Source organism: Pinus tabuliformis, chromosome Q (genome assembly GCF_031772625.1).
Source record: "Pinus tabuliformis cultivar Carrire ecotype Pingquan chromosome Q, CPIR1, whole genome shotgun sequence".
NCBI lineage: Eukaryota > Viridiplantae > Streptophyta > Pinopsida > Pinales > Pinaceae > Pinus > Pinus tabuliformis.
The window spans coordinates 735,231,643-735,251,783 of NC_142296.1; the positions used below are offsets into that span (position 1 = coordinate 735,231,643).

Here is a 20,141-nt window from a genome sequence, read left to right on the forward strand (position 1 = left end):
AATATCATTATATCCTAGAATATCAAACTTCTACTAAGACTTTGTTACAAACCCTAGAATTTACAAAATATGAGCATCAACAATTTGGTTAGCATATATATCTAGGATTTCATAATCATGCACAAGCATATCATATCTATTAGATAAACCCAAGACACAAATATCAATATATTAAAGTTAGACATACAACAATTTTGATCAGGCTAGGGTTTCAATTAGACAGACAAATATACACCTAGGGTTTTATTCCTAGGAACTTACTCTAGATATTATAAGGGTTTTGCTCATAAACCCTAATTTACCAAAACCTTAAAGGTCTAAGATTTCAATACACAACAAACTCTAAAGGACTAGGGTTTTTATCATACTAGTATCAAAACTCTAAACATCAAAAGAATAATATTTTCTAGATTTCATCAATAACCCTAAGTAGACTAGGGTTTCATAATCAATATTGACACACCCTGAGGTTAGGGTTTTACATTCAACCTTTAGGGTTCCACAATGATGATTTAATGAGGGTAGATTTAATCTAATGATTAATCACCCTAACAAGAATCTTTGCGATTCAAAGTCCTAAACATAACAACGTTAGTAATGTAAAGCAATTTTTTAAAAGAATTAATATACCTTTATTATGAAGAGAACAAATCTTATTATGGTCTAAGACATAACTTTGTGTTGTTTCTTAACAAACCTTGTAAGACATCATTTCTTGAAGAGCTTCCTTTGTAACATAACTTCTATCATGCTTTATCTTGTGAGGTCTCCTTAATAAGCCTTGAGTATTCAACAAGCTTTCTTATCTTTGGTAAAATAGTGAGGGATCCCTCTTAATCCAACCTTGAGGGATACCTATAACTTTACCAAGATAATTCAAAGATTTTCTACCAAAGCATGTTAGACTTACAAGTACTAGAAATCAAAATATAAAGGAAAGATAATTCAAAGCTTAGAATAAAAGACTAAGAGAGGTAAGAGAGAGAGGACTTAGTAGTGTAAGTCCTTGATTTCTGATTCTTCAGTCTTGTTCTTCTTTGGTGATTCTTCATCAATAATATTAGCTTGATTCCTATCTCTCCTTTTATTCCTTGGATTCTCAGGACAATTGTTTCTATAGTGACCCATTTTGTGACAATTGTAACATTCAATCTTGGATAGGTCTATCTTCTTCCTTGGCCCTTTGAACTTCTTGAAGGTTCCTTTATTCTTGTGATGAGCAGAATAGGCATTTGAGATGTTCTCCTCTTCATTCTCCTTGTTTCTTACTAATGATATTCTGACTTCTTCTTGACTACATGCATTCCATAATTGTTTGAATGTAGGAGTATCCTTCCAACTATTGATTCATGATGCAAAGGCACTCCATGATGTTGGTAGTCCTAGAAGGGCAGTAATCACGAGCTCCTTTTCAAGTACTATTTCATCTATTGCCTGGAGTTCATCTATGATTCTAGCTATCTTTACAAAGAAGGATGCCACAATGTCATATTTTTTCATCTTCATAGTTCTTAGTTCATTCTGGAGGCTTGCAATTTGACCAATGTTCTTGATTGTGAATAATTTGGATAGCCTCATATATTTCTTCAGCAGAATCTATGCTGGATATATATGGAATGAGGTTATCCTTTATTCCATCCACTATTAGGTTCATATTCAATATTTATGTTTCTCTGAACTTTTCTTTCTCTGCTTCACTTGATTCATCTGTAGGCTTCTTTACTTTTCCTTTAACTAGATCCAACACTTTTTATTCTTCTCGAGGATGAGATCTATCCTTTTTTTTGCATGCCGTGTAGTTGGAGGCTCCTTCTAGTTTGTTTTCTCCCTTCAATGAGTTAGACATGGTTCTTGTAGATACTAGGCTTATCCCTCTATATGATCCATTTTCTTTGATGACCCTTATTCAAATTTTGAAGACTCCTTATTCTTCTTTTCAGTAGATCTCCAGGATGCCTTTTTCCTCCTTCTTCACCTTCGCTGATACCATGTTGGAAAATCATAAAGGCAAAAATATTTTTCTTATGTTGATAATCACTTGTGATATTCTTATGTTTATTAACTTTCTTATGTTCTTCTTTTATCTTTGTTTCATCAAGCAATTATCAAGAACAAAACATGAAGATCAGGGACACCAAATATAGGTGGATAGCTAGGGAAAAACCCCTATATAGGGGAAAACCCAATCAAGAACTCTTCCTTCAGTAGATTCATATGACAATGAGACAACCAAGACCCTAGACTGACAAACCTTCCTCCTCCAATAAGTCAACCTTCTATGATGCAACAACCTTTAATATTCTCTTCTTGTTCAACAACTTCAGCCCAACAACGTCCCATAAACTTTTATCCCTGCAACTATTGCAGAAATTTTGGCTTCCAACTTCAGAACTTCAATCCTACAACAAAGATAGAATTTCGGTCCCAGCTTCAACTCAATATCTTCGCACGTGTGAGAGAAAGGTAGCCCAAAAACTCGATTTACTTCTTCCAGCTTCTCTCCTTCTTTTTCTGCAACTTCACAATCCTTTTCTAGCTACTGAACTTGTAGATCGAACTTTTTGAGAGTGTTTTTCAAATGCGTTCGAGTTGCTCCAATATATAGGCTTCTAGTGAAGTTGAATTACTTTGTTTGAGGTCAACTTGGTGGTGGAGGCCTACATGACTTATTTTTAAATAAAATAATTTTATTTCTTGACAAATAATTCCCAAGAAGGGTTCTTTACAATATGACATGGACAATGACACTTGACATAACCCTAGAGGTCTACAATGGAGACCTTGACCTAGAAATAATTGACCCAAGAAAGAAACTCGTGCTTTAATAATTTAATTTATATAATAATAAAATATATTTTTCTTTCTTTTGATAAATACATTTCATTATGACTCATGTACAATTTTGAAGACTGAACCTAGTTACATACTTCAATAGTTAGGAGGGTTGGTCATAGGATGGAGTCCTCAGTGCATGTCCATCTCCACAAATCCATTTTCCTCTGCCATTTTGGTCAAACTTTTTCTTAAATATTTTGACTTTCCCTTTTCTCTTTTATATATTTACATGCTCTACGTTGATCGAGTTCCATTTTGGGAAGATTTGACTGTTATAGTTGCCTTATCAGATTAAAAAATTCTTATCATAGGCAACCTCAACTATACTATCTATTTACGAGAAGTGCAAGGATCCAACCCTAGATTAGATCCTCAACATAGTTTTTTTACAAATTTAATGTTAAAAATTCTCCTTGTTGATATTGAACCAAACAAGCTCGCACCCACTTGGATGAATAGGTGATATGGTGGAAATGAGGTATCCAAGCAACTAGATAATTTCTTAGTCTCATAAAAATTTGATGATTTCTAGTCTCCTCTTCAAATATATGGTGATCTTAGGTGATATTTTTTATCATCAACTTATTTTGCTGCAAATCGCTATAGAGAAAGCTAAGGTGATTCCCTTTTGTTTTAACCGCTCATGGTTAGAGGAGGAGGGCTAACATGCACTGATGGTCAATTAATGAAATCACTTAAGCCATTCAGGTTCTTTATCTTGCATGAAACAACTGGCAACAAATTTGGCTTTGGTTAAACAAGCCTCAAAAGCATGGGTGAAGAATTATTATGCCAAGCAATAGGGTTGGCTCACAGAGCTAGAAGATCGAATTGCAGAAGCATATAATTTTTTGGGCTCAAATCCTCCCTCTTCCAAAACTATGGGCTTGTTGAAAACATTAGAGAAAGAAAAGAAAATTCTCTTGGTGGAGGAGGAAGAGAGATGGCAACTCAAAAGCAATGCAATTTGGCTTTCCTTGGGCGACAAAAATACCAAAATTTTTCAATAACATGCAAACATGAGGAGGCAAATAAATACTATTTGGAACATTGTAGACATAGATCATTCTTTACTCCACTCTTTCTAGGATATGGCATCAACGGGGGTTATATATAACATTGCAGACATAGATCATTCTTTACTCCAGTCTTTCTAGGATATGGCATCAACAGGGGTTATATATTTTAGAACATTTTTCTTGGCCCCCCAATGAATCCTGACGCAAGAAATCCTACAGGTAGTGATACAATTTACTAATGTTATTTTGCAGGGGATGAATGATTCTCTCATGGAGGTTGTTTCAAAACATGAATTTTGGATGCTATTAATGCCTTGTAGAAGTCCACATGCGTAGGTCCTGATGGTATTCTTGTAGAGTTTGCCTAGGTTTTTATGATATGATCAAGGAGGTACTCCTGAAGGCAATTAGGGAATCACAACACACAGGTAGGATTCTGAGGTCATTCAATTCCTCTTTCATTTGCCTCCATGTAAAAACACAATATGGGACCTCATTCGATGATTATAGATCAATACCATGTTCAAATTTGATCTATAAGTTGATTTAGAAAATCAATGAGAAAATAAACAAGTCAACCCTCAATAATTACATTTTTGAAGAACAATTTGACTTCCCCCAAGATAAGAATATACATGATGTTGTTGTGGTGGCATAAGAAGTCTTTCACTCAGTTAAATTGTCCAATTTGAATGTTGTTATCCTAAAATTGGACCTTTTCTAAGGCATATGACTGAGTGGATTGGACTTTTTTGCGTTTAGTCCTCGTATAAATGGGTTTTGTTTTACAGATGGTAAACTAGATAATGGGTTGCCTACAATCGACCTCCTTTGCAGTTTTGATTAACGGGGCCCCATCATATTTTTTAAGTCACTTGAGGACTCCGTCAAGGTTATCCTGTATATACTCTTTTATTTCTTATTGTGACAAAGGCATTCAACATGTTAGTTGATGATTCTTGATCCAGTCTAGGTAATTTTCATGGTATCAAGGTGGCGAGTGAGGTGGAGGTATCCCACCTTTTATTTATCAATGACATGCTCTATTGTGTTCAGGGGGAGTATAGATATTTCCCAACACTCAAATATTCAATAGATATCTTTTGCAACGCTATAGGGATGGTAATCAACTGCAACAACTCTTGCATAATCAACAATGGTTTTCAGAGGATTTCTTGGCCGCATAAGGGATCTTTTCCCCTTTCTAGTCAAGGCTTTGGATGCAGGTATTCAATATTTTAGTTTTCATATCAAACCAAACAAGTATAGGATAACAGACTAGACATGGATGGTTAAGAAGGTGGAAAAGTAGGTTTCCATATAGGCAAACATGTTTCTCTCTTAAGGGGGGTGGGTGGTGCTGGTAAAATCAACTTTAGAGAGTATTATATTTTACTGAAACTCAATTGATTTTGTGCTTAAAGGCGTCCTATTGCTGATAAGGAAGGTCAACTTTCACATCTTATGGGCAGAGGATCTGAATTAAAAAGGAATAACATTGGTTAAATGGATTTACCTCGTTGCCCCAAAGGATCCCAGGCAGTGGGGTTTGCTAAATATTCACCTTTTTCGAAGGCATTGGTTAGAAAAAATCTAAGGAGGCTCTCAATGGAAAATTCTCTATGGTTCAAAGTCATATACGAGAAGTATTTTCCTGATAATTCCATGGCGGTGTGGTTTCAGTTTCCCAACAAATCAACTATAGGATCAAAATCTGGAAGACAACGGTTAGAGCGCCCTTAGTAGTGGAAAATTGGCTAGCATGGCGAATGAGGGATGACCACCAAATCAAGGTGGGTCAAGACCCCTGGTATGGTGTTAGTGATAGCTATGGTTTCTCTAGTCCTATGTTGGATGCACTAAATCGATCAAACATATATTATCTAATAAACACTCAGGAACATAAGCTTTAAATTGGAGGCAGACTTGGTTGGAATTTTGCATCATCTTTGGGATTGGATGTTCAATTGGTAGAGGAATGGGATAATTTTGTAAGTATGTTGGTTGAGAATCATGTTTACATAAGGATCAATACTTTGGATAAGCTTGTGTGAACAAAAAATCCTCAAACAAGCTATTACACAACAAAGCATGGATACAAAGTTGGTTTTAAAGAACACTACAGTTAATAACCATGCTGGTGGTGGAAGCATATTTGGGGTGTGAGTGCCCAACTGAAAATTATAATTATTGCATGGTTGGCACTAAAATGTAAGCTTCTCACATGGGGCAACCTGTTCAAACATGGGTGGATTAGTCCAAGTCGATTCTTACTGTGCAACGAGTAGGACGAAGCCATGAGAACCTCTTTATGAGATGCTCTTATTTTTTCAAAAGTTCGTGACATCCAGCGGGACACTTTCAAACCAAAGAATCAATGGACTATTTCACTTGTTGATTCCTTTCAGGCCTGATGGACCGATAAGCAAGTGCTTTCCTTTAACAAGTTGCCATATCTCTTAATTTCAGGCATTTGGAGGGCATGGAAACTCTGCGTTTTTCAAAATGTATACTTGCCCCTAAAGTCTGTGTTGCAAAGGTAATGACCTTGGCTCATGAATATAAATCAAACCCTAAGCCAACTAACTACCTAAGGAGAGAATTGCCTCTAGGTCCTTTAAAATCACTATACCCATTAGTCAATCGATTCCCCTCGCTTAATCATAATGTCTACATTGAACTCGATTCATCCGCCAACTTGGGATCTAATGATCCAAGCCTCTCATTAGTAGGTGCTTGTAGGGCTAAGTTCCATAACTTTCACTGCCAGAATGGAGTTAAGCCAAACTAGGGAAGAGCTCACACTCTTCACCATCATTTAGTTGCACATCAAACTATTGTGTCTTAACCTCCCTCTACCATGGAGTTGATGGGAGTGTGATGGCATGCAAAGTGGAAGATGACACATGGTCGTGGTTGTGCCGCCACCCATGGACACTCCATTCAGGCAGTCATCATGTTATTATCACTGCAACTAGAAATCGAATTTACTTTTTCCTTCTACAAAATCTTTGTCATCTTATTATTATTACTGCAACTGGAAATTAAAATAATTTTTCTCTCCCTCAAAATCTGTCATCGTATTATTGTGGCTACAATGAGAAAGTAAAATCATTGTGAATATGCTCTTAAGCATTGTCATATCCATAATATGATTCAATGAACCATCAAAGGTATGAGTAAAATGAATTTTATACTTCCTTTAACAAAATTGTTGACCACAAAGAATAAGAGATACTTGCCTTTCACCTTTAGCTTATAGCTTATAATGTTGTTGCGTATTTCACTTTTAGCTTATAACTTATAATGTTGTTGCGTATTTGCATTTTAATCCATTGTAGTAAGTAATAAAACCCAAAACTTTCCATTGGTTTATATAACCTCTACCATTTTCCCATTGCGTACAATACATGGTTGGCTCATAAATACAATGTAACAACATTTTTTTTGTTGGTTAATTTGCAAAGCATGTACCAATTTTAACAATGGAGAAACTCACCCCACCAACTCTTACATTTATGGAAAAGATTTGTTTTAATTCATCCTCCCCATGATCATGACTTTTTCCCACTTAAACTAATGATGATATCACTCTCCAAAGAAGTCACAAAATCCCTTAATTTTGGCCAGACGAACTTTTAACCTAAACATGTTATATTGGATACATTGATTCTCTTGGAATGGTAGGGCGAGAGAATTTTCCCGTGGGTGCAATTTAGTCCATTCAGTGTAGAGTGGTGTGTCGAAGTGGACAACGGTGGAAAACAAAGATGACGCAGAAGGCGGATATGTTTAAGGGTCGTCACAAGAAGTCTGAGACTGCCAACCGCCATGGCAAGGCTGCAAAAATTCGTAAAGGTGTCCATTCATATCAAAACCCATTATTTTATTATCGTAACTCTCAAACTTCATCCTGTCTTATTTCTCTTATTCGCAGGGAAGACATTTAAGCAGCCTTCGAAGAAATCCCAATCCGATGAGATGAATTCTGTGAGTTCATTTTTCTTACTGGAAACTTCTCCATGTATTTTTTAAGCTGCTTCATGTAAAAACCCTAGTTTTATAAACCTCACCGTAACCGAGAAAAAACAAATTTCGTAAATCTGAAGCTTGCAAACCGAAAGGAGAATTCGATGTCTGTTCATTCTTTGACGGTTTTAAAACATGTACACCAAACCCGTAAACCTGGCACAAAAATCAACTGGACAGCGATGTTTTTTTCGGTACCACCCTTTTTGACATATTCATCCAGACACTTGCGAATAAAATCAATATAGGGGACAAGGGGATATATATATATTTATATTTCATTCCATGCCAAAATAACAAAAGCGAAATATTCGAAATGTTTCAAGTAGTCTCCGTCGCATCATCAAATGGTCATTGTATTTAATTCTTAAGAACAATGCCCACATATTTAATGATAATATTTGCTTCTATGCAAGTTCTCCAAGATGTGGCTAAACAATGGAAGATCCAATTATAAGTTAAAGGTGGCACTCGAAGACGATTATATTTTTTTTGTTCGGTGAATTGTATTAACTGCAAAAACTGGGGTTTACATAGAGGATTACAGTAAGCCAGGCCGGTCTCTCACAGGGGAGACCGGACCATAGCCAAAAATATACTCTCCTTTGAGAAGAGAGAGACATCTCAGAACTAACAGAAACTACAGAAACCAGACTGACATTAAGATACTAGCCTAACTGGCCTCGTTCGAAAGTAGCTGTAAAAACACAATCACAAACCAGAACCATATCGTAACAAGAACCATATCGTAATCAAGCTGAAGGGTCAGAATCGAAGCCTGCCACCGGGATAGGAGCTGCTGGATCTGCCAGAGGTTTTATTGCTGCTGGGGGAATTTCAAGGTGTTGCTCTATCCTCTCCATCCTTTGGTCAAGGGCCCTCTAATGCCTGTGCAAGTGGTCCAGGGATTGAAGAATGTCCAAACGAGATTCATGTCGGTCTAGAAGAGTTCGCCCCAGTAGGAATTTTCTTTGCTGAAATAGATCCACCATTTGCATGTGTTGCTTAAACCAACCCCTTGTATGGCCAGTGTCAGGGATCCAATCAGCCCACTCAGTTAGGAATTTTGTGTTTGAGAGGGAGGTTTTGTGAGAAGAGGCTTCCCCCTCCGATCTGGCAAGTTCTTCTTGTACATAGGCTGGAGTAAGCTCTCGATAATGTGAGGCAAAACCCTCAATGCCATGGTGCAAACGAGAGTGTCCCCGACGAGCTTGCTCTTGATAATATGCGGCCCCTCTTCTGACTTGAGCCCTCTATCGTGCCATGGCATACCAGCCCTTGGAGGCACAAAGTCAAACTATGTTCTACACTGACCAATAGAAGCAATACACACAGGAGGCCGCTTCAAACTGATATAGCTAGACACTAATAGATGGATGACCCAATGACCTACTTGAATGAAAACCTTGCCAGCTATGCCATGAGGTGCACATATACTACTAAATCACACAACCACCAACCCTCTTTATGGCAACAAACAACACACTGACTGATATGCCACCGAATAGTTAGAACAACCACTCTAACACTACCCAGGAGAGGAAGATTCAAGTTACTCAAGTTTTTAATAATCCACATAAAAGGAGGAGTATTAATATTAAAGGAAAGAGTATTTAGAGCTTTTATTTTTAAAGACAATCACCAAATACAAGAAGTTTGAAAATGATGGATGAAGGAGCTGTGGATTCCATACATAATTCTACATTTTGGACCAGATGTCCATTGTGTTGAATAGAATATGAGTATCCATCGATATTTGAAAATTGCACAATATTCTGTTCAAAATGTCGGAAATTGTTTACTCTTGAAGAATATCAAGGTAATACACAGACACAAATTAAAAGATTAAAGGAAGAACTCGCGAAACTTCAGCGAAAGAATGATGCATCAGAAAAGAAACATAAAGAACTTGAAGATTGATTTTATGAAGAATCAACAGAAAATAACAGAGAAATTTGACGTTTAAGGGACCATAGTGAAAAATTACTTGCGAAGGTAAAGAAGGTCAAAGCTACAAGACAAAAATTAGAACAAGAAAAGGAATGTCTCGAGATTCAAAGAGAGTCTATCAAAGAAGGAAGAAGAAAATTTGCACTTTAAAGACCTTAATCAGAGGATATTAATACAAATCAAAGGGTTGAAAGATGAAAAGGTTGAATGTCAAAGCACTGAAAATAAGGTTGATGAATCAGAAACCGAAGAACTCTTACATCTCAAAAATCATAATCAAAGTATGCTAACTCAAATTAAGAAACTAAAGAATGATAAGAAATCATTGAAAAACAAATTAGAAGAACTTATCACGAAGGAAACATCGAAGCCTTCAAATGCAATAGTCCAAATTGAAGAAATAGGAACGAATATTGATCCAGTAAATACTACAACCCAAGATGATGGCAAACTAGTGGAAGTAAAAACATATTCAGATGTTGCAGTTCAAACAACGAAGATTTCAAGTGAAGATCCAACGATTGACCAAACGGCTTCCATATCTAACGGAAATCAGATACTTCAAGTAAATCAAGCAATCAACACAACAATGTTAAGGGGAAATCAAATCACAAGAACTCCTTATCTACACCCGAATCACAAGAATAAACATCTCAATCAGTCTGCGTATCTATATGTTAATTTTAGGTATGTTCTATGCTTAGAGCAATTTATTTCAATTTTGACAGATAGCTCAATATCTTTTCCAGATTAGCAATCACATCAGCATTAAAGTAAACTGCAGATAGAACATAAACATAAATCGCAAAAGACAAGCCAAGACAAGAGGACACAAGATGTGGCGCTAGCCAGGGACAAACCCCAATGTGGGGAAACCCTTGATCAATTCTTCTTATATGTTCTTCAATAGTTCAAGAGAGAGAGAGAGAGAGAGAGAGAGAGAGAGAGAGAGATAGTACATTTACAACAGAAGTCAACACTTTGACTTATCTGGATAAGAGCATAGATCATCTCTAAGAAAATGATACATGAGATCAGTTGAAGACATGCTGCTTCAACTGATTCTCCAAGGTGACTCCTTCACCTATCGTTGTGCTGCATCTCGTCATCATGCTGCACCCATCATCACAATGTTGGACCTCATGACCATGCTGTACACATCATACTGCTGCACTGCTGTCCCATGTGCCATTGTTGCACCATGCTGCCACAGTTGTCTCATGTGCCATACTGTACTAAGCACCATGCCTAGCTGTCCCATTTGCTTGCTGCATCTTGCTGTTGCTGCTATTCCATTTGCTGTCCTATTTATCATGCAACTGTCCCTTGTATCTTCATGCTTGCCACTGCTGCCTAGTTATATTGCTGTAGCCCTAACAGTCATGCTATCCCAATTGTGCTGTCCCAACATGCTGTTGTCCATAATGACATTGTTGTCCCATCATTGTGCTTTCCCAACATGCTTTTGTCCATTGTGTCATCGCTGTCCCATGATTGTGCTGTTGATGTCCATTGTTGTCCCATCATCCAAGGACTAAAACAACCTTCTATGAGGGCAGTGTTTACACAGACCTTGCTGCCTCTTCACACAATCTTCAAGGAGCAAATGCGAGCTCCTTTCCTTTGCTCTCCAACAGCCACAAGGGTTAACGTCCCCTCGTCTTTTGCTGAAGTAGACCTTGTATTGCGGCCTTCTAGCCTAGCATACCAAGCCTCCTAACAGCAGCTTGGTCCTCCAAAAGACCCATGGCTTTTGCTGCGGCTAGGACCTATTAGGGCAACGTATATCCTCCTCTTGATTACCCTTGAGACAACGTGGAGGATTGGGGTATGACTGCGTCCTCTAGGTTAGGTTAGGGCTCCTTCTTTGATAGCGTTAGGGCTGCCTTTAGATCTGCGTTAGGGCTGCCTTTAGGTCTTCATTAGGGCTGCCTTTAGGTTTGCGTTAGGGCAGCCTTTAGGTCTGCGTTAGGGCAACCTTTAGGTTTGCGTTTTAGTAGGGACCAATGTATAGGTTTAGGGCTCCTTCTCATGACTGCGTCCTTTAGATTAGGGCAATGTATTTCTTCTTCTTGACTGCGGCTAGGGCAACCTCTTTTCCTCCAATGTCTAGGGCTTCCACTCCTAGATTTCTCTTCCACTAAAACCCAAGACAAGTGGAGAGAAATCAAGATAGAAGTGTGTGTGAAATGACTCTCAAGTCATCTCCTTTTATACTAAAACGTTGAGCACATGTGGGGTTTATTTGGTTGCTGGCCGACCTTGACGAATTGTCTTATAACACAAATAAATTCATAACTCCATGAATACTTATCGGAATCGGATGATCTTTGGATCAATCCTACACCTCTTGATGAGAGGGATCCAAGAAAAATATCAGCGGCCATAAATAAGATGACCCACGTGGAGTTTGGCCCTAGTTGCCAATTTTAACACTATATCACTCCAAACATAAATAACAAACTTATGTTCCGAAGGATATTGAGGCGTGCACAGTTCAGTTCGTTATCACAAGTTTCCAATAACCAAAAGATTCCGCAGAAGATTGATTTAGGATGGTTAGATCCCTTCTCAATGCGACAATTTTGTTTGTCACTTAGAGGATCCCATCATCATGTATCAACGAAGATGACAATTTGAAGAACTCTGAAAGATACAAGATAAAGTAACAAATGATATGCCTAATCAACAATAAGCTTTGAGGACAAAGTTTTCTAAAGAGGAAAGCAATGTTATGAATATAATTTATATAAAAATAATAAAATTAATGTAAACAATAATAATCGTAATTAATGATTAATTAGCTAGTAATTAGTTAATGAAGAGGCATGTATTAAGGACATGACCATTTAGGGAAAGGGCACCTTCCTAGGTATATAAGCAGGCCTTTATTTGTAACAATCATCATCTCACTTGTATTCAAATATTCTTATATATATAATTACTTGTCCTACAATGGATGTCTTTGTCTTCGAAGTATTCTAAAGATTATTATAGTATATGAACTTTGTTCGTTACACATTATTTGAATAAGTGATAGAATACCAATAACAGAGCATAAAAGCTTTAAACAACAAGGATTTGCTTGCCACCAAGCCCCAGACTCTTGTTCAACCCAACACAGTATCCACAAGGTCACAGGGACACAACCAGTATGAAAGAAAAAGACCAAGCCCACTGACAAAGAATCCCAAACATAACCAAGATAGGAAGTGAACCCCCTTAGCCTCGAAGGCCTTCCCCAACAGCTAGCCTTCAGGTGACAGGTGTCACACTGAAAGAGCCGAATAGCCACAATACCCCAACCAAAAGGAGGGAGCGAAACCAAAACTACTAAATGAAATAAATAACTGCAACCGTGGACTGAGTAAAGGAACCAAAATAAAAGGTGGTTATCACTTGACAAGAAATATGGAGAACTCTGACTTGTTTGTCATAAGAAACAGTGTTGTTAAAATCGCGATAAAATCGCGATTTTATCGGAAAATCGCGATTTTTTCATCTTGCCGATCAAATCGCGATTTTTATACGAAAAAATCGCCTACTTTTTTTTTGCCGATTTTTACTGAAAAAATCGCGCTTTTTTCAAAAAATCGCGATTTTTTCGAAAAAAGCGCGATTTTTAACGAAAAAATCGTGGGGGATCAGGACAGCATAGTTTTATAACTTTTTTTGGGTTTTTTCATGCAATGTTTTTTGAAAGAAACAAATAATTTTTGAGTGGGGTAGCTTAATGATCAAGTCTAGGCCCTAGTATGGATATGCTATTCATGGTAATGTTAAATTCTTAAAGTAAAAGTGACATTCTCCTTAATCTTCATTTTCATCCTTTTACTTAAATTTTTAACATTACCATGAAATGACTCAGGATGTTTGAGAGTGGTTCCAGCCTCATTGGATTTCATATGGAGAAAGTAGAATTTTAGATTTCATTTAAAATCCAGCAGACTTATCAGTTTTTCAGGATTTCAGGATTGGGAGATTGTAATGTTTCCAGGTGACACCACCTGCCCGGGCTACCCCTGCCACCAGTAGAGGACGTGGTCTACCTCCTATAGCTCCTACTTCTAGTTCTTCAACGTCTAGATCACATCAGACTCCACTGCCATTTCCACCTGCACGGGCACCAGCATCTACATCTAGAGGGAAAGGGAAAGCTGTGGCATTTTCTCGCAAGAGGGGCAGAGGAAATCAATAGGATTAGACTTTCATTTTATTGTATATGACATTATGACATGATGAGATACATTATCATATTTTTTGTTGATATTTTGAGGCTGAGTTGGGACTTACTATTCAGGACATGATTCAATGTTATGTGTGATTTTAGCGCTAGAAATGATATTAAACATCTTATATATTAGTTTTTTTATCATATTTATGTGTCAATGTATTTATTTTATGTTGTAGATGGTTTAGATATTAAAAAAATTGAAAAAAAATGAAAAAAAATGAATATTTTTGTGCCAAACGATTTTTTCCCGCTTTTTTCCGATTTTTTCCCGATTTTAACGATTTTTTCCGCTTTTTTCCCGGCGCCGATTAAATCCCGATCGCGATGTGTGCAACACTGATAAGAAAGAAGGAAACAGCAGCAATAGCTTCGCTTGCACCAGATTCAAGCCAGATTTGCTGCAATTTAATCTGCACTCAAAGACTAATATTATGAATTAGATAAAACATAATTTATAATCATTACATAAAATTATTTAGAATAGCATTCTTAGGCCCAGGGCTTTTAGGATTACTATGTTTAAAACAAAGTCCATTGTGAATATTACAAACATAATATATAAAAATCACTTGCACATGGTTGATGGATTATGGAGGCATTGTTGAATCAATTGATTTACAATTTGATTTTACTGCCTCATACTTAATCCATTGCATTTGTTGATCACGTGCCCGAATAATTGCATCTCTTTGAATATTTTGATTTGAATGTCATTTGTCATGTTTGGAATCCAAATGACTAGTTCAGCCTAAACATTATTAATAAAGGATATAATGTATAAATCATAGTAACAAGTTTCAAATATGATTGTGAATAGGAATACGATTTGGTATGAAAAAAATACAAAATAGAAAAAATCCAATATGGATTCAATATGGAAGTATCCATTTCATAGATAGGAAAATATGCATTTTGTTTCATATTTTAGAATAGGTATATGATTTGGTATGGAAAAAATACAAATAGAAAAAATCCAATATGGCTCCAATATAGAAGTATACATCTCATAGATAGGAAAATATGCACTTTGCTCCATATTTTAGAAGAATTCCAGTGTCAGGAATGCACAATAAACAAGAAAGGATAATCCATTCCTCGAAATTTCTGCAATGTAGTTTAAACTTTATATTTATATTTTTGTTATTTAAAGATATTTGTGAGGTTTATGGGCTGTATTTTTAGTGCTTATAAATTGTCTATTATCAAAAACAGTAAAATAGGTCAACTGTACCACATCCGTACTGTACAGAAAATTCGCTAAATTTCTGTACAGCAAAGGCCAATGCAGCTAAAATTTGAATCTTGCTCCTATGTTATATACTATAAATTAAGAGAAAAGGAAATGCATTTCATGATTTGATACTTGTTAGCTGGAGAAGTAATTGTGTTTAGTTTAACAACAGATTATACAACTAGGAGAAGAAAAGGGAGGAGAAAAATGACAATTACGGAAGTGAAAGATGGTTGTAGCAACAAGCTTAGTGAGAAATAAGAGGGCATGGGTGAGAACATAAAAATCAATTGATTTATGAAGAAGAATTGGTCATTATTGAAATAAAAGACGACAATGTGAGAAAGTGAAGTGGTAAAATTGAGGAACGACAAAAAGGAAAGACATGTAAGAAAGAAGAGACTAGAGCATTAAAAAAAATTCAGAAGTACCATCAGAAGAAAGAAAAACAAAATTTGAGGAGCAAAAGTAGAAAGAAATAAAGAGGGCAAGAATAAAACAATTTTTAATAAAATTAGTTTTGGAAAACCATTTTGCAAAAGCTTTTCCCATACTGCTTTTGATGCAGCCACTACCACAATTCAGGCTGCAAACTTCAGCTTTGATACCAAATGATGCACACATGCAGCAATTCTGTATCTATATTAAATTCACAGAGGATTTAATATGCCCCTGGGAACTTATTACAACAATCAGAAGGACCAAGCCTGCACTTCTACTCTATCACACTTCTCAGTGGCCAACAGCCTCTCTTGATTTCCGTAGGCTATATCATTCATAGGCCAAAAGCTCCCCAATTACATGAAACTCACAAATATTAAAACTGTGTGCTCTTGAAACAGTGATGGCTGTTCAGTTCCAAGTGGGTAACCCCCCAGGCATTTATTTGGCTATCCCGTTTCAACACAGCAAAAGTCACATCATCAAGTGCCAAATGTAACCCTGAACTCGTGGTTTGAATAGGTGAAGCTAAACTGTAAAACAAACACATGGAATAAAATATGACATTTCTGTCATGCTTGGTTCAGGCCTTGGGCACAACCCTTAAATCAACACTTATTGATGAAAAATTTGTGGGTAAGTAGAGAAATATGCCTCTTACATCCTGTTGGAAATAGTACCAAAGGAGAGGTGTTATTAGACATTTATCCTTTTTAGTCTAGTAGACACATTAATGACCTTTGTCTAAGTGACATTTATGAGTTATATTAATGTCATGGGTGGAAAAGGTACTTAAAAGTGTTGTACCATGTGTTTTTTCTAATATTAAAGTCACTTGTACTTTATAAAGTGACTTTATGTGTAAAGTATTAAGTGTATTTTTTTAATATTAAAGTGAGTTGAAAAATCACTTTATGAGAAAAATAGAAAAATGTACACAACTTGAAAAATGTAATAGGAGGTTTTTAAGTAATGGGGCCAATGTATGAGGGGGTTCATTTGGGAAAAGTGATCTCAACCACACATCTTGAGGTTTGGAGATTAAATCTCAACCATTGGATCCTAGGTTTAGGGATTCAATCTTTTCTAAGAGACAAAAGAAGAGACACTCATTCTTCACTTCAAACTTGAGAGAGCATGAGGAGAAGAGGAGAGGAGAAACTTCAAGGGAAGGAGAGTTTGCTAAGGAGAATTTGCAGCTGAGATTGGAGGCTCGAATTCCAAGGAGGAGGCAGCCATTGCAGCACGAAAATTGAGAAAGTTTGGCAGCTACAGCAGGCACGAAATTTGAGGTAGAGGCACAAATTTTGAGGAGGATGCTGCAAAAAATTCGAGGAAACAGCAGGAAACAACAACTCAAATTTCGAGAATTTCTGTGCACGAAATTCGTGGTAGATTTGACTGCTGTCAGGCATGAAATTTGAGGCACGAATTTCGTGGCACAGGCTGAGGACAAGGCAAAATTTGAGGAGGGTTTTGGCTGCTGTTTGGCATGGTTTTCGAGGCATAAAAGTCTCCTTCAGGCACATAAATTGAGGCTGGGTTTAGCACAGAGTTCGAGGCTGAGTTTGGGCACAAATTCCTAGGAGTTGAGCTTGTAGAAGATTGCAGAAATTCTGGGCATAAGTACAGTGATTTTTTGTACTTGTTTTGTAATTTCCTAAACAATAAAATCCTCCTTTGAAGACCAGTTTTCCCCAAGAGTCTGTGGGGTTTTTTCGGGGTCACCTTGACCAAAAACAAGTGTCTCACATGCATGAAGCTTGCCTAAATTTTGTAATGATTTCAGCTGATAGGAAAAGTGAAAAATAGTAGATGTACTCTTTGAATGTTTACAATTAAATTATTAATGCATTCTGAAAACTATATCAGCATGACAAAACATGTGGGTTGGGCCAAATAAACACATGCGAACTTGTTAACTGGGGTAAAGGTGTAGATCATTAATTTTTCTACACATCACATCCAAGTTTGAGAGCTAAACTCAAAGAATTGAGGTTGAAGCCATGCTAAAAACTAGATGCTTGTCACTGTTGAGATTAAAAAAAATAAAAAAAGAAAAGCAGATTTCCATTGTGTTTGGTTGGGGCTTGGAAGCAACCTTTAAACTCGATATTTTTTGATAAAATGTGTGGATAGGTAGAAAAATATGTCCTCTACAACATATCCGAATTGCATGTACAAACTGTTAATTTTAGGTATGTTCTATGTTAGAGCAATTTATTTTAATTTTCCAATATCTTTACCAGATTAGCAATCACATCAGCATTAAAGTAAACTGTAGATAGAACATAAATATGAATCGCAGAAGATAAGCCAAGACAAGAGGACACAAGATGTGGCGCTAGCCAGGGACAAACCCCACAATGTGGGGAAACCCTTGATCAATTCTTCTTTTATGTTCTTCAAAGTTCAGCAGAGAAAGTGAGAGAGATAGTACATTTACAATAGAGGTCAACATTTTGACTTTTGATATCGCAAGAGATCAGTTGAAGACATATTGCTTGAACTGATTCTGTAAGGTGACTCCTTCACCTATCATAGTGTTGCCTTTCGTCCATTCGCTGCACCTAACCGTGTGACACCATGCTGTACTGTCACAATGTTGAACCTTGATGACTGAGCTGCTCTCATTTGCTCTTGTCATCATGCAACTCATTATGCTGCATCTTCTATCATCATATAGCCTTATTCATTATCATGCAGTTCCTTGCTCAACATGCCCATTATGCTACATCTTTCATCATCATGCAGCCCTATTCATCATCACACTGCTCCTTTTGCTGAGATCATCATTGATGTACATTCACATTAGTGCCGTTGAGATCAAGTTGGAGAGATCATCTTTTATACCATCCTTTACGGAGATATGAGAGTTATATTGAGATCAAGAACATGATCCTATAACTGCCATAAGACTGTAAGTATATCACGGAGATCACACATTGATCAAATCGTTGTGATCTTCTATACTGTTCTAGTTATGCTGAGAACGTAGCCCTACTGCTCCAAACCACTGTTGGTCATCATGTTGAGACTGCTTCTGTCTCTATGACCTGTGACTAAATGTTTCCATGAACTGTGATTAAATGTCGTTATGACCTGCATATAAATGATTCCATGGACTGCGTATAGAGAGTCTCCATGATCTACGTATTAGAGTCTTCATGATCTGCGTATAAGGATTTCCATTACTTGTGCATACGAGTCTTCATGAACAGCGTATTACTGTCTTGATCTGTGTATTAGTGTCCCTCATACCAGCGTATAAGAGTCTCTATGACTGCGTTAAGGTGTCATCATTGACTGCGTATCTGCTCCTCTCATTGATTGCGTTAAAGTGTTTCTATGACCAGCGTATAACATCTCTAGAGAACAGCGTATATCATTCACTATGAACAGCGTATATGATTCACTATGATCAGCGTATATGATCCACTATGAACAGCGTATTTGTACAGCGTATAAGGTCTGCATACGTGACTGTAATTTAGCGCTGTGTTTAATGCCTCCATTTACTACGGATAGGGACCTTCATGACCTGCGTATATGTCTTCATTTACAGCGGATAAGGTGTCTCCATTTGCTGTGGATAGATACCTTCATGACCGGCGTATATGTCTCCATTTACAGCGGATAGGGTTAGGGCATCATCTGTAGCTAGGCCAACGTATTCTTTAGTGTCTCTCCTTCTCCATAAACCCAAGACCTGGAGAGGAGGAGATCACTTCAAGAATGTGTCTCCAAATGACTTCAAGTCCTCACCTATTTATACTAAAAACGTAGATGATGAATAGACGTGTCTATTGGGCTTCTGAGCCTACTCAAGTTGCTAGCCGACTTGACAATTTGTTTTATAACATAAATAAATTCATAACTTCATAAATACTTATCGGAATTGGATGATATTTAGATCAATCCTACACCTCTCGATGAGAGGGATCTAATAAAAATATCAGCGACCATAAATAAGATGACCCACATGGAGTTTGGCCCTAGTTGCCAATTTTAACACTCCCTCTCAACTAGGGAGAACTCCATCCGCTGATCCATATGTCCAGCTGTACTATCTCTGCCATCACTGCCCTGCACTGCTCTGCTCAGCTCTGCTAGCTCTGCTCAGCTCTGCTAAGCTTTGCTAGCTCTGCTCAGCTTTGCTGGCTCTGCTCAGCTTTGCTGGCTCTGCTCAGCTCTGCTAGCTTTGCTGGCTCTGCTCTGCTCTGCTCAGTTCTGCTAAGCTATGCTAGCTCTGCTAGCTCTTCTTAGCTCTGCTAGCTTTTCTCAGCTCTGTTGGCTCTGCTCAGCTCTGCTCTGCTCAACTCAGCTCTGCTCTGCTAGCTCTCCTTAGTTCTGCTGGCTCTGCTCTGCTCTGCTGAACCATGAAGAAGAAGAATTGATCGAG

General features: G+C 37.3%; 1 protein-coding gene across 2 annotated transcripts in view; it reads left to right on the plus strand.

Annotated features, from left to right (window-relative positions):
• The first annotated feature begins 7,474 nt into the window (after nucleotides 1-7,474).
• LOC149221639 (2,3-bisphosphoglycerate-dependent phosphoglycerate mutase) overlaps nucleotides 7,475-20,141 on the plus strand; it is a 61,882-nt gene continuing 49,215 nt past the window's right edge. Inside the window, exons 1-2 of one of the 2 annotated variants that reach the window (XM_089385162.1) lie at nucleotides 7,482-7,712; nucleotides 7,792-7,844. In XM_089385162.1, the coding sequence (XP_089241288.1) occupies nucleotides 7,625-7,712; nucleotides 7,792-7,844 (141 nt within the window). In that variant the 5' untranslated portion in view covers nucleotides 7,482-7,624. Of the gene's footprint in view, nucleotides 7,845-20,141 lie in introns of both variants that reach the window. The other variant, XM_089385161.1, reaches the window with a different exon arrangement.